The 13,974-nt window shown below is 44.8% G+C and overlaps 1 protein-coding gene across 1 annotated transcript in view; it reads left to right on the top strand.

The window, feature by feature from the left end:
* EBF2 (EBF transcription factor 2) overlaps window positions 1-13,974 on the top strand; it is a 212,435-nt gene that overhangs the window by 6,832 nt on the left and 191,629 nt on the right. Inside the window, exon 6 of the mRNA XM_075556487.1 lies at window positions 4,461-4,529. Within this exon, the coding sequence (XP_075412602.1) occupies window positions 4,461-4,529 (69 nt within the window). The remainder of the gene's footprint in view (window positions 1-4,460; window positions 4,530-13,974) is intronic.

Genomic DNA, 13,974 nt, shown 5'->3' on the forward strand with positions numbered 1-13,974 from the left:
CCCGACATGAAAAACCTGGCCCATTCTCTGACGAATTATACCTCTCACTTTAAATAATACTTGCACGCTCCATCCAGCTGTAGTTAAGCCTGACGTTTTTATTTTTAAGCCCAATCAAATCCTCCTCATTTTATGCTATTTAAGTAGCAGCATCAATTTTTAAACCCTCTAGTTTAGTTTGCCTTAGTAGCACAATATAAAAATTTAATGTACTGTAACTTCTCTGCATTTGAGTCCTGGGGAAATGCTCTGTTATTTCCTTCCCAAAACTGGAATTTAAAGCAAATATTAATTATGTGTACATAAATGATCCATTGGATGGGTACTGTATTTGCAGTGTGTGTGTGTGTGTGTGTGTGTGTGGTGGGAGATGAGGTGCAATGATGATAAATATTAGATGCAACCCAAAGAGAAGTTTTCATTCAACCTGTCAGTGAGAGCTGGTTGATTCTCCAGCAAGGGTTGGGGAAAGTTTCTTCCCCATGTTGCTGCCACAGCAAAGCAGTCAGAGCAGTGCATGACTGAGGGATGGGTGAATCAGATGGCCAGCCCCCAGCAGGCATTGCACATTTGCTTGGTGTGCTTGGGCATACCTGGGCAGTTCCCCCAATGCCTTTATGTTCTGTAATCTTCAGCCAAAGAGAAATCGATGTTTAGCTGTGAGAGGGAACAAAGCAAAAGAATGAAATAACTCTCTTCCGGAAGGAACCCGGCCCTCCCCACCCCCCACTTTTCCCCAATTGTCCCTGCTCCTCTCTTCCCTGCCTCAGCTCACTTTGCCAATTATTAGCCAGGAGAAATCTAGCTGTTATGTCACTGCCAGCCACCTCTGCGCCCTCAATGCTCAGAGGGTTAAAAGATATTATAATTTGAACAGAAGTCGTCTCAAGGCCTACAGCTGGCTAATAACAGAGTTGTATTGAGCGCGAGCAAACCCCACAGCTGTGACTTTTTGCCACAAGGCGCAGGCTAGACAGGGCCCTAATCAGATGGGCCAGCCGGGCAGTGGGGCCAGTGTCTTTATCGGCCAGATGGCGTGAATTTAGACACTTTTGTTATGCAATCGCAGGGAGGAGTTGGAGAGAAGAAAACAAAACAAAAGCCACCATGCTGTGCGCTTATTTGAGTTTGAAATTAGAGACAGATTTTTGAAAGTTGAGGGTTGAATTTTAAAATCCATTTTGGAGGGGAAGGGGACACTTTAGCTTGTCTTGAACAGTAGTTCGGCTGACTGGACACCCCCGTCCACGGTTAGTTGTCCCCTCCCACCCTTTTCCCTATCATTCTTCATCCCACTTTTCTTTCTTTTTTTCCTTTCTGAAGAATGCAGGTAAGAGTTAAGATTGTAATAAAATTTCTCATACTCACATCTAGCCCCCCCCACCCCCTACCCCCCCGCTTCCATTTCTGTCCCTTTTCTTCTCAAAGACTCTCTGTGGAGGTATGGAAAATACAGGAGGCCTGTAAGGAAACTGAGAGAATTTCAGGTAAAACGTTTTCCAAATAAGCTCTAGAATAAAAGACAGTAAAACAAACCAAACAGAAGAAGCACCTTCATTAGAAACGTAGAGCACTTAAGCGCCTTGCTCCCTGCTCATCTATTGCTAAGGTGGATTTCTTTTTTCCCTCTTCTTCATCTTTTCCTATTTTATGGTCACCTTCAGTTTTTCTAAACACTTGGCAGGAACTTCAGATCTAGACACTTGTTCGAAAATATTCAAAAACCAGAATTCCTTTAACTCAAGTAGTTATGCCAGAAGTTGGTTACCTAGGCTTTGTCTGTGTTATAGCAGAGGGCAGGAGCATGCGGGACTTGTCTCTTAGCTCCAGTCATCCTCGGACCCATCCCAGAGAGATTGTTCAGGAGTGTGGGTCCCAGGACTGCCTTTCAACTATCCACACCTGTGTGTGTGTGTGTGTGTGTGTGTGTGTGTGTGTGTGTGATGCTATTGCTGGTCTGAGACCTGAAAACTAGCTAAGAGACAAAACAAAGAACAACTAGGATGGATTGCGACTTCCCTTCTTTTTAAGAGATGAAAAAGGAATGAACTTTGATTCACTTAAAGACCAGAGGTATTTTAAATGGGGGCAAATGCAGCTATGCTGTCAGGATTCAACAGGCAAGTGAATGTCTTCCACGCCTGCGCTTTGCGGAATATTAACGTGGGAGCTTATATTTCAATATGTTGCTGATGGAAAGTAGAAGACTGGGTCCTAAAATATCTCTGCAGTTCTTCATGGAATATTAATTCCTTCCCTGGGTTGATCCTCCACATTGCAGGACACGACTCCAGGCTTCCATTTGTATCCATCTTCCTCCTCCTCCAGAGGAAATCCCCATGGAAAGTCGATGAATTCAGCTGAGCAATTTTGCAAACTTCCTTGGCCTCCTCTAAGCCAGTGATGCCCAAATTGAACAGATTGACACATTCAGGCGGTGTGCGCGCCTGTCCTGAAATTGAGCCCAGCATCACACACATATTTGGAGTTAGGCTGACATGCTGTGGTTGTCCAAGGGGATTCTAGCTGGAAGGTCTTTAGGTAACTAGCATGTGTAGGTCTTTGGACATTGTGATGCTGACAAAGGAGTTTTGCCTGAGCTGGAGAGGTATGCTTGATGTAAACAGTACTCTAGGGAAGGAAGAGGTGGGGGAGGGATGGGCTGTGGTGGGGGTGGGGAGTTAGGAAGAGAGACAAGGGCTTTGGGAGGTGGGAGAGCAGCTGGCCAGGGATTTTATTGGTGCTAATCTTGGGAGGGATTGAGATTTTAAATGTTAAGACCTGATATAATTTCTAAGACAAAATATTATTTCAGAAAGGCCCAGTGGCTGCCTCAGGTATTTAAGAAATTTGAGACTTTTTTTTTAAACTTCCTAGTACTTGGGTGATGCTTCTTAACATCACTTTTCACCCCTTTGGTGAAGATGTCTATCATCTCTCAAGTACACTTACTTTCTGAGAATGTCAGGTTGTTCATAGTACAATCCACGCAATTGCTGAAAGGGAGAGATGTGCTTTAACATAAAATATGTTTATTAAAAAAAATCTCGTGGTGGATCAGAGAGGGTGAATAGCCTGGAAAGGCCACACAGCAAATCTCTGCCTGGGTCTTTGGGTGCTGCTGCCACGTGGATTCTCTCTCTTCTCTACCCAGCCACACATCCAGAGGGTACACAGGAAATCCCAGTCTCACGGACTTCTAAAAGCTAGCCTGGATTCTAGAAATTCTCTAGGCCCACACTTTCATCTTTTACTCAAGGCAGATAAAACTCACAGGGTTAAAGAGAATTTGACTAAATTCACACAGCTGGGGTTAGGCTTTCAAAGCCCTGATTCCCATCTCAGCAATCTTTCTATTGTTTCACGTCAGTCTTCAGCTAGAGAGAAACTATCACAGGAAGGGCAGGACTCACATCTAGTTTGGTTATTGCTAACGTTTATTTGTTATATTCTCCAGCAGACATGGACACTAATGTCTTATACACCCCGAGTCAGTGGCAGCGGAAACAGTGAGAGCACTGTTAGTGGTCCTGACAAGCACTGGACAGACACGACAGGGAGGCAGGCAATTCCCCGGTGTTTCCCCACCACCAGTCTTCCTCTGCTCTTTTCACAGGTGTCTAGGTATTTCACGCAGCCGCCTCTGGATGGGACTGCTTGGCTCTCTGCTCAGGTCTTCCGGAGTGTTTCCTTCTGGTTGAAACTGCTCAGGGGGGTTCTTCTTTTTCTCTTGCTCACACTTAGTCGCGCACACCTTTATCAAGCTTCTATTAAGTACCCACCCTCTCGGGTGTTCCAGATGGCCGCTTGCTGAGCCCCATTTCTGTTGCAGACATGGTGGAAGTTATTGGCAAAACCATCCTGCGACTTCCTGCTTCAATTTCCTCCTTTGTTAAAACGCACATCATCCTGGAGCTTCTGAAAATGATAGCAATGGGTGAACGAACAAATGAATGAATGTTATGAAGTGCAGTGTTCTCTGGAGAGAGACGATATGTAAAGAAGGTTCATACTAACCCTTGTGATCTGTATTATACGTTTTGCTCTGCTCTCTTTCTTCAAGTTTTTACTGCGACGCAAACACCTACAGCTCTGTGGTAACTGCATTGATCACGGAGCCGAGAGTGCCCCTCTAGATCTTAATATTCAGCTGTCTGTGCTTCAGGTGGTAAAGATGGCTCTTGGGGAAGTGATTGATTTGCTAAGAATCACCCAGCTTGTAAGTTACAGAAAATTTGAATGAATATCTCTTGGTTCCAAGTTTAGTTTTAAAAAAAAGTTTATCCAAAACAATATATTTTTTGACCAAGCCCACAGATGATTCTCCTTTCAAGCAGGATACAGTTGGGAAGCCACTTGGATCTATTTATTTACTTTTGCATGTTTTACATCGCACGCACATTTTATTTTCTTGGTTCAATGCATTTATTGAATTCTTTTGTTTTCTTTCCAATCTACAGTCGGTGTTGTGAAAAGAAAAGTTGTGGAAACCGCAACGAGACCCCATCGGACCCTGTCATCATCGACAGGTAGGGCCAACATGTGATTTCTCTCACTGCTGCTTTCTCGTCTTCGTGATTTGCAACTTTGGGTGCTAATCACTTGGTGCTTTGCCCAAAACCGGTTTCATGTCACCCCAGCATTAAGCTAGCCGACATGTGTTTCCTCTCTCTGGTCTGCTGTTCTTGGAAAATGTCACAGCCTTCCTTGCTGAGTAAATGCCTGGGCATCTGTGACGGGATTCTTTTCCAGGTGCTCTGACTTCCGCTCAGTGATGAGCCTGTGGTTGTGAAGGGTGACCAAGGGGACCGTGTTCTAATCTGGGAGTCCGAGGCTCTATTGGCTTCATAGGAAGGGTGAGCTGTCCGGAGTTACATGGCAACCCCTCTACCACTCTCAGCTGTGACTGCCACACTCAAAGAGGGTCCACTTGGATATTGTTTGGGGAGTTATGACAAGTTCTCTATTGCATTCAGAGAGATTCCTTTCCACCAGGACAGCTTTCCCTCTTGGAGTTCTATGGTATATACAGAGTGGGAAAGATTCTCTGGGAAAAGATGCTAATTCATTGAAATGTGATTTAGCATCCTCAGCTGTCTGTTTTTGTGATTGGAACCAGAACTTACAAACCAACTAAGAAATACCCAAATTAACTTCCAGCAATCATGTAATTTTTTAAAGAAACCCCATATTCCCACCCCTCATTTTTTCTCTTTCGTTAAAAAACGGAGTAATTCCCTATTGCTTCTTTCTTTGGGTTTTTGTGTTTCTCGCCAGGTCCTGAAATGGATTGGAGAGACCACAGTCTCCAAAGTTGTTATTCCAATATTCCAATGAATTCTCAGTTGGGAGAATGGAACTGCTGGCATTCTTCCCAGAAAACTAGCCTTGTTTCTTTGTGGAAAATATAGTATAGCCATAGGAACGAGGAGGCTGGAATTCTGATCCTGTCCTAGCTTCTGACCGTGGGCAACACAGTCGGCATCTCGTTTCTTCAGTGGTGTAATGAGGTGTTGGTGGACACCCCCACTGCTGTAGCTTTCCGGAGGCTACTGAAATATCAGGGCTGGCCTTACAATACCCTCAGAGATGCCTGGAGGTGGGGGACAGCCAAGGAGAAAACGTTTGCTGGCTGTATGTGATTTCTGTGCCATTTTGGCATGAGAATTCAATCTTAGGGAATAGTTTGTAGTCTCTCGTGGGTTCCCAAAATTGACAAGAGTTATGAGGGCTCTTTGGGGGTGTTCGCTATGCTCCCCATTCTATCCATGAAAAGGCTACACCCTGGCCTGGTGGCATGCACTACCCGCAGGGACACAGCTAGTGAAACTGAACACGGCTGGCACGGGGACGTGGCTGTCTCGGCTTCATGCTCATTCCCAAGCTGGCTCTCTCTCAGTTGAGTCCGCTGACTGCACAGAGTACCACTCATCTCCTCCCAATGATGCTCTTGGGGTCCCCGGGTGGTGAGAGGGCAGGAGGGGGAGAGTGGACATTTGGAGAATAAAAGGGCAGCCCGGTGCACGCTCAGATTCCTAGTCCTTTCTAGGGGGTAGACAATGGAGTTTGCTGATCTTCATTTAATCCGCTCCACTCCCTGGAGCCCCCCTTGTCGAGAAGGGACCCTGACCTCAAGAACGCGACATCTTTCCTTGTAGCAAATGCTCCATAAATTTGCTTTAGAGATGTTTGCAAACCTGCACTTGATGGCTCCTAAGTGTACATTGTAATGACCGCACAAGCAGCAGTTCTTCCTTCAAAATAAATTAATAAAACAAACAAACAAGTAAATAAATAAAACCAACCCCCAACGTCTCCACCCTGCACCCACGGATAGGGCTGTGCTTGCTCGGATAGGCTGCGTGCGCTTTCTCCCGATGGAATACATCCGTGCCTTTCGCATCTTTGGAGAGAAAAGATTTCCTACTCGGGACTTACATCCCGGGTGCTCGAATGCCTCACGTTCTTCTGAGAAGGTGGGCACTGGGTCTCGCTACAGAGTATGGGGTTTTATGTGACTGCGGCATTTACTTTTACTGTCCTGTGTACAATAAAACAGCCCAGCGATGTCTTTGCGTCGCTTGAAATATGTGTTACTTCCGAAATGTTGCACATCTACCCACGGCAACACACATACCAGAGGGGACTGTAAACTGACCAGTATCAGGTTTTAAGAGGACTTGTTTTATGATAAACAGATGCGTTTGTTTAGTTTGCGTCTCGTCGAGCTTTGTTTGGCGATATTGTTCCCCCGTGGAAACCTTGCCTTTATTGCTCCTGAATGTCACTCGGGCTGGCCTTCATTTGAAAAAGCAAAAGTGGAAGGGGGCTGGGGCTGGGGGTGGGGGTGCGGGGATGAAGCCTGAAGTCGGTTGGGTGGTTTGTGTCTCCTCAAGGCTGGCTTGAACAGTGCCGCCCACTCTTCAAGTTCAACATCAGCCTCCTTGGAGGTGACAAGTTCTCCCATGAGCACTGAACGGGTGCAGAGGAGTGCATTTTGGATTTCCTCTGAGTCAATCCAGAGCCCTCTCCTTTGCCCTGGTTCTTATACTGCCAACTAATTATCTCCTCCGCGTTCTCACCCGTCTAAGCAGATGCCGTTAATTTACACCGTCTCTCTCGGCGTTTTCTCACACCAGCTACGTTCCACTCTGGCTCAGGTGGAAGCCTGTTCATTCCCTTGGAGATGCGCGTGTTCCTGGGGAGGCTGGAGGGTAGTTCCCAAACTTCGTCACCACGGACCCCGCCTGGCTTGTTGCCTTCAGTGAGCCCAGGGTTTCGTTAGCGTCCACCTACTGAACGGCAGCGAACAATAACGCTGCGGCTGTACTACAGGTTTTATTCGCCAAAGACACGGGGAATCGAATGGGAAATCAAAACCTCAGCCTAGAAATGCCTTTAATTCCCTCCATGGCCAATCAGGAGGCAATGATTCAAATAGATTTCCAGCTGAAAGACGAAACGAGTTGACTATTTCAGTTAGTCTCTGTGACTACGTCCTGGGCACAGCGTTTCTGCCCGACATGTTGAAAGGTTAAGAATAGTTTTTCCTATGCCTGGTAGCTTCATAAAGCCATGGACTCTCCAATGGGGCATTCTCCACCAGTGACTGTCTTTCCAATGACTTAGGCCCTGGGTTAGTCGGGTGGTCTAGAGAAACAAAACCAGTGACCCGCATCTATGGATCAGAAAGAACTTTATATCAAGAAGTCATTTGATATCACGCATGACAGCTCTCCAGGTGGGTGGCCCCTTGGGCAGACACAGAGTTCCAAAAAGGAGCAAGTCGCAGAGAGGGGGAGGAAGGTATTTTCCCGGGGTCTCTCTGATGAAAAAGCCACACCCCTAAGGAGGCATCATCAGGCTGTGATCTGATTGATACATTCAACTCCCCCCTACACTTTCATACATGCCCGTTGACATAAAATCTAAATGCCACAGGCCCCAGTGTGGATTTTTCCCTCCTCTTTTTTTCTGTTACATTGTTTGCTGCCTTGATCTCTCTAGAAACCAACAAACAAAAAGAGATCCGTGTCTCTTCAGCATGTTTTTATGAATTCTTGGGCAGCCACACCCGTTTTCACAAAGCCAGGCTACCCACACAGTCCACAGGACTTGCTGCTGAATTCCCTGCCCCCACCCCCACCCAGCAGAGCCTTTCTCCTGAGTAAATGTATGCATGTGTGTATTGGGATTAGGGTTTATTAATTTTTAGTGTAAAAACTCAAGCTGCCTGGGAAGAGAAACAGCCAAGAACCACAAAAACCAAACAGAATAAAGGAAAACGAACTCACAAACAGTGCTATCTTCACTGTGGTCTTCAGTCTGTAAATCTTGTCTACAAATATCTGTATGCTAAGTAAAAATGAAAAGGCTCAAGCTGATTGACATTCTGTGGTTTCTAATGCAACCTTGTTTATCATTGGACTGTGCTCTCGTCCCCCTTTTTCTCTCTAGAAGCTTCTCCTGAATGTCTCTTGGTTTTAGTCTCTGGCGTCCAGGTGATGTTCCGTAGAGGGAGTATGCTAGGGCCTGTCTCTCTGACTTGGGAGAAGGGAAAAGAGTCCTTCCTGTTTCCATCCATGCAGCTCTGTACAACAAAATTTTACATACAGTTTGAAGAATCCGTACTCTACCTTTTCCTGTGGGCACATTGAAGCGATAATTTCTATTCACAAGGGCAAATCCAACCTATTTTTTCACAGGTTGACCATCCCTGTCTTTTGTCTGGTGAAGTTGATCTCACATAAGTGAGGGGGCTTCAGAAAGCTCATGGAAACATGGAATTAAAGGGTCACAGAATTTTTCCACAAACTCCTCGAAGCCACCTAGTTTCTGAGCGCTCTTCTCAGAATAACCTTTTTAAGGGTCAGGGTGGTGGGGTTTGCTTGTTTTCATTTGTGCAGAAATCAAACAAGCAGCAGAATGACCCTCATTCAAAAGGCTTACGGAAAAGGAGGGAGGGTCTCGTTGCCTCTGAGGGTTTTTTTGTTTGTTTGTTTTTTTGCCATTATCACGACCACCATGTTTTAAATAAAGTGTTCTCCTGGCGCCCTCTTGACCACATTCTCACTGGCTGCTCTAGCCTCCAGTCAAGATTTTGGTCCATGCTTACCTTCTATCTGCCACAGTCCTCTCTTGCTTCTCTCTCAGCTTCTTCCCTTGGGGTTATCATGATAGTCCTCTGTCATGTGAATCACTCAAGTCTACTCGCGTTATTTGTGGGGTGGGATATTTCAGAGGATACCTGCATGTATGGGGTAAAGCTCTTGTCGACCTTCTATGCAAGCTAGACAATATCTCCTTCCTCTTGAACTCCCCCCCTTTCTCTTAGCATATCAAACGATCTCCCTATTAATCCATGTTTGACCTGTGGTGTGCAGTCAGCCATGGAGTACGCCGCCCCTTTCAGCATGGCAGAAGTTTTGGGGTAGTATTTGAAATCGAGGTCTTGGTGGCCTTTCTGACCATGAAACACAGCAGATTCCTGTGGGCCAAAGCTATGCAGACAAGCTTTCCAGCTCCCTCTCTTTCCCTGGAAGTGGGCAAGCCAGACAGATCACTAGTGACACCCCCTGAATAAAGACTTCTGGCTCTCAGAGGGATGGCCGTGGCTAATGATAAACGTTTATCTAACGTGTGTTTGACTCATATTGTGTGCTGGGCATTGTGCTAAGCAATTGATGTTAATGGAATACTTTTCTTAATTAATCTTCAATGGTTGATGAAAGTCTCAATTTTACAGAAAGTCTCCAATTAGTCTCTGGAAGTTAGGAAACTGGGCCAAGGTCACATTGCCTATTTCAAGGGCGGTGACACTTGTATTTAGTCCAAGGGTGGAAGTGAGAGAAAGCGTTTGGTATACTAGAATGAGAAACTGTTTGAAATTAAGAAGTGTTGGAAGGATTTGTGTAGTGCTAGTGAAATGACTTGTGCCTGCTCTGGAAGCACTCACTGTTGGAACAATGACATGAGGAGCTGTTCTTTGGGAAGCCATGGGGATTGTTGGCCCCTGAACCATCAGTTGGCTCTGAGCCTGTACACGTCACATCCAGCCTTGTGTCTGGTTTGATAGAACAGCAGCCCCTGGGGCCACAGAGAAGTAGCATGAAGCAGCAGAACGGGCCCAGGATGAGAAATCGGAGACTTGGTTGTAGTCTGGATCTTTTACGAACCAGCTAATACTTTTGTGGTCACATTTGTGGGCCTCAGTTTTCCTACCCATACAATAGTGTATGTTAGCTTAATGGTGACCTCTATATTTCTTCCCTGAGGTAATTTCTCTGATCCTACCTCAGGGCTCAGATTAGGGTGCTGGATATGCTAATTTGTCATCCTCACTCATCAATAATTCATAGGAGCTATTAATATATACATCCCCTGCCAAGACACCCCATCTCCAGAAGAGAGGAGCATACTGTGGGGAAGAGGCTACAAAAGCCTGGCCTGGGGACGTCTTTTTTCTTTTTTTTAAACTTTTAGTGAGAATTCCATTTCCAAACCAGATTTTCTCAAAAATACAGAGATGTTCTCCCCGCTGGGAGCGAACCATTGTTTCATATTCTTCCTTTGTTTTCTACGAAGACCTTTGCTAGTTGCTCGGTCCTCTGGACAGGCCCGGGTAGGAGGAGGGAGCCCGCTGCTTGCTGACGTAGGGGGATATGTCCTTTTCGCAGGAAGCACTTCACTGGAGAGCAGTTTGAGGTAAGCTGCAAGGAGGAAACTCAAGTTCTTTAGGGCAGATCACCCTCCTCCTGGTAGTGAGAGGGATGATCTTGGGGAGTTCAGATGTCCTTTTCCGAAGTTGGTTTCTAAGAATTATACTGAGTCCAGTTGACTGACTCGTCTACCTGGGCTTGCTGAGCTTTAGGATAGGCACCAATGAGCTCAGTCCTCTATTAGTGAGCTCATTTTGCCTTTTGTTCATTTCAGAATTCCTTCTGCTGTTCACTTAGGAAGCAAATATTTGTGAACTCCTGGCACTGGAGTACCAGCAGGGAATTTAACAGGCACGGTGCCTACACTCATGGAGCTTACAGCTTAAGTAAGCATGCAAATAAACACGTGTTTACAAACTGTGAGAATGCTATGAAGACAAGGGAGGTGGGCGGTAGATAGGTTCCAATTGTCTAGTTTCTGTAGTTCTTTCCCTCCGAATCCTGTTCCATCCGACAGACTTTGCATATTTTTATAATCTTCTTTGCACATACCATTTCTACCAGGAAAACCACAGTGCTTCCTTCTCAAAGTCTCTGCTGGTGTGAATCCTATCTCTAGTTCTGTACAGATTTTACCTCTTCCAAGATAACTTTGCATTTGATATGTATCACATATGCTTACCCTTATTCAGAGATACATGGATGTGATTTTTTAAACTAATTAATGCTTGCTGTATACTCCCGGCTATAACTCTGGAATGCCGGCCACCACATGTCACTTACACTTTGACTCTCAGATTTGGCACTCATGATACTGCCTCTCTATTGATTTGCTGGATTGTATGCATTATTATATATATTATTATTCTACATCTGCCAAAGTGCCTATCCAGACACTAGACGATAGGGGCAGTTCTACCCTGCTCCACAGAGTCATGAGTTGTTAAAATTACACTTGTTAAAATGAACGAACAAATACAGATATTAGACTAGAGAACTCAGTTCACATTAGTTGAGAGATTAATCTCTGACCGCCAAATATAGCTATTGGAAGAGATTGGATGACTAAGCCCTTTGCCAGTTCACAGTCCCTTTCCTGTAACTACCTGTGTTCGACAACTGCTTAGCAATATTTTCCCCAGTGGGAGCTTGGTACAAAGCAGTGCCATGAAGAGATATGCAGGGTTGTAAAAGAGATTGAATACTTATTCTTCAATAATCCAGGAACGAGTTATTGAGGGCCCAGTCAGCCAGGGACTTTGCAAGGTGCTCTTAGAAAGAGTGAGATTAAGTAGACACAAAACTTTCTCACAAAAAGCTTATCGCTTAGAAGGAAAAGCAAATGATTCTCAGAAGTAACCACGAGGCTATGTAGAATGTATAAAGTTTCATAAAGGAGAGCATTAAGCATGGTTATTAGTTGGGCATGGACTGTGAATGAGGAAAGACAGTCTTGAAGGAGGGAAGGGTATAGGAAAAGGCATGCAGGAGTGAAATCCAAGATCAGAGGAAGGAAGTGTATTAGAGTTTAATTCTGAGCATCTGGTTTGCAGAAGGCTCTGGATGACAGTGAAAGCCCAAAATCCAGAGTTCCTGTGTAGAATAAGCTTCCATTGAATCCCCTCTGACAATTGACTAGGGATGTGAATGAACAGTTTTGTCTTTAGACAGAGTACTTTGGAAAGTAGATTCCTGCAGATACAGTTAGTGTGTCAGTCTGGGTAGACTAGAGAAACAAGTTCATGATCACTCATATGTGTATAGGAGAGAGCTTTATATACAAGAGCAGCTGAATAGTGAGAAAACATCCTAGTCCAGCCCAGGTCAAGTCCATGAGTCTGATATTAGCCCATACATCCAATACCTATCTATAAAGTTCTCTTCAGACTCACGAAACCCATGCAATGATTCCAAATGCAGGAAGATCACAGGCCGGTGGGTGCAAAGTCTTGTGGATCCAATGGTGGTAGAAGCATCTCATGCTGGCATGGGTCTTTACGTGGCTCCTTCAGCTCCCAGAGCACAGGGACTATCATTGTAGCACCAGGTGTCTTGTCAGTAGAGCGTCTCTCAGGGAGTGAGGAGATAGATAGATAGAGAGAGAGATAGATAGATAGAGAGAGACTCCCGCCTCTAAGCAGGAAATGCAGGTGTTCTAAGAATTCTTAGGAGAAGGCCATGTCCACACAGAGGTCTCATTGGCTATGACCCGATCAACTAGACTCCACCCCTTCACTCTTAATCTTCTCAAGTCCCAAATTGACACCAGATTTTGTAACTACCACAATTAGGCTAAAGCTTACCATCTTACCACTTGTGTTCCCTTTGGACCATTGTTAACTTGTAATAGTTTTTCCTTTCCTTTGGATTGCAGATTTTCTGTGTTTTATTTTGTTGTGTTTGTATGATTTTCTTTATATGAATTCCAGGATAGATAAATCTATGGGGACAGTAACTAGATGACTAATTTCTTAGGGCGATGACAGGGAAGGTTGGGAGGAAATGGAGATCTCGTAATTGTGGGTGCAGCAATGAAAAAATGTTCTAAAATTAATTGTGACGACAATTTCACAACTCTTTTTCATATATTTAAATTGTATGGTAGGTGGATTATAAGTCACTATAACTGTAAAGAAAAGGAAACAAAGAAATGGCATATAAGAAGGGATATGTTTTGCTAGGCGATGGGGTATAAATTCCTAAATATGCTTGTAGTTTTTTAGACACTAGGTGTATTTGATAGGTGACAATAGAAGAAGGGGTCAAGATGACTTGGGTCCAGCTTTTGGAGGACTTTATATGCTCATCCAAAGGTATTTTGAGATTATTTGTTGGCAATGAGAAGATTTGGAAGGATTTTGAGCAGCATAATTTCATGGCTTGGTTGATACTTTGGAGAGAGAACTTTGAAGATTGATTGGAAAATGGAGACTGGAAGTCAGAAAATCTATTAGAATGCTGTTCCAATAGTCCCGTGATGCATTTCTCTCCTGGAACTTATCAACCTCTGTTGCCAAGACTTAGATATTATTTCTTTTACCACAGAGCTTCAAATGTTGTGGCTTTTGTTAAAAATGTCCTTAGGCTCCCCTCTTCCACCACCATCATCAGTTGGGCATCAGCTTTATCCTGCCAAATACAGAGACACTAGTCGTTGGAGGTGAAATGCTCATTTTCTCACCTCTCCCCACCTCCGCTCCCCTCCCCCAACACACCCACCACTCCAAAGCTTTTGCTGAAGTTGCCACTTGCCCCCACGAGTCCTTGTCCTTTGTTCATTCCGAAGCTCAGAGCCTTCACTAAGAGCTGCTGTTGG

The sequence above is a fragment of the Tenrec ecaudatus genome, chromosome 8, assembly GCF_050624435.1.
Source record: "Tenrec ecaudatus isolate mTenEca1 chromosome 8, mTenEca1.hap1, whole genome shotgun sequence".
In the NCBI taxonomy this organism is placed as follows: Eukaryota; Metazoa; Chordata; class Mammalia; order Afrosoricida; family Tenrecidae; genus Tenrec; species Tenrec ecaudatus.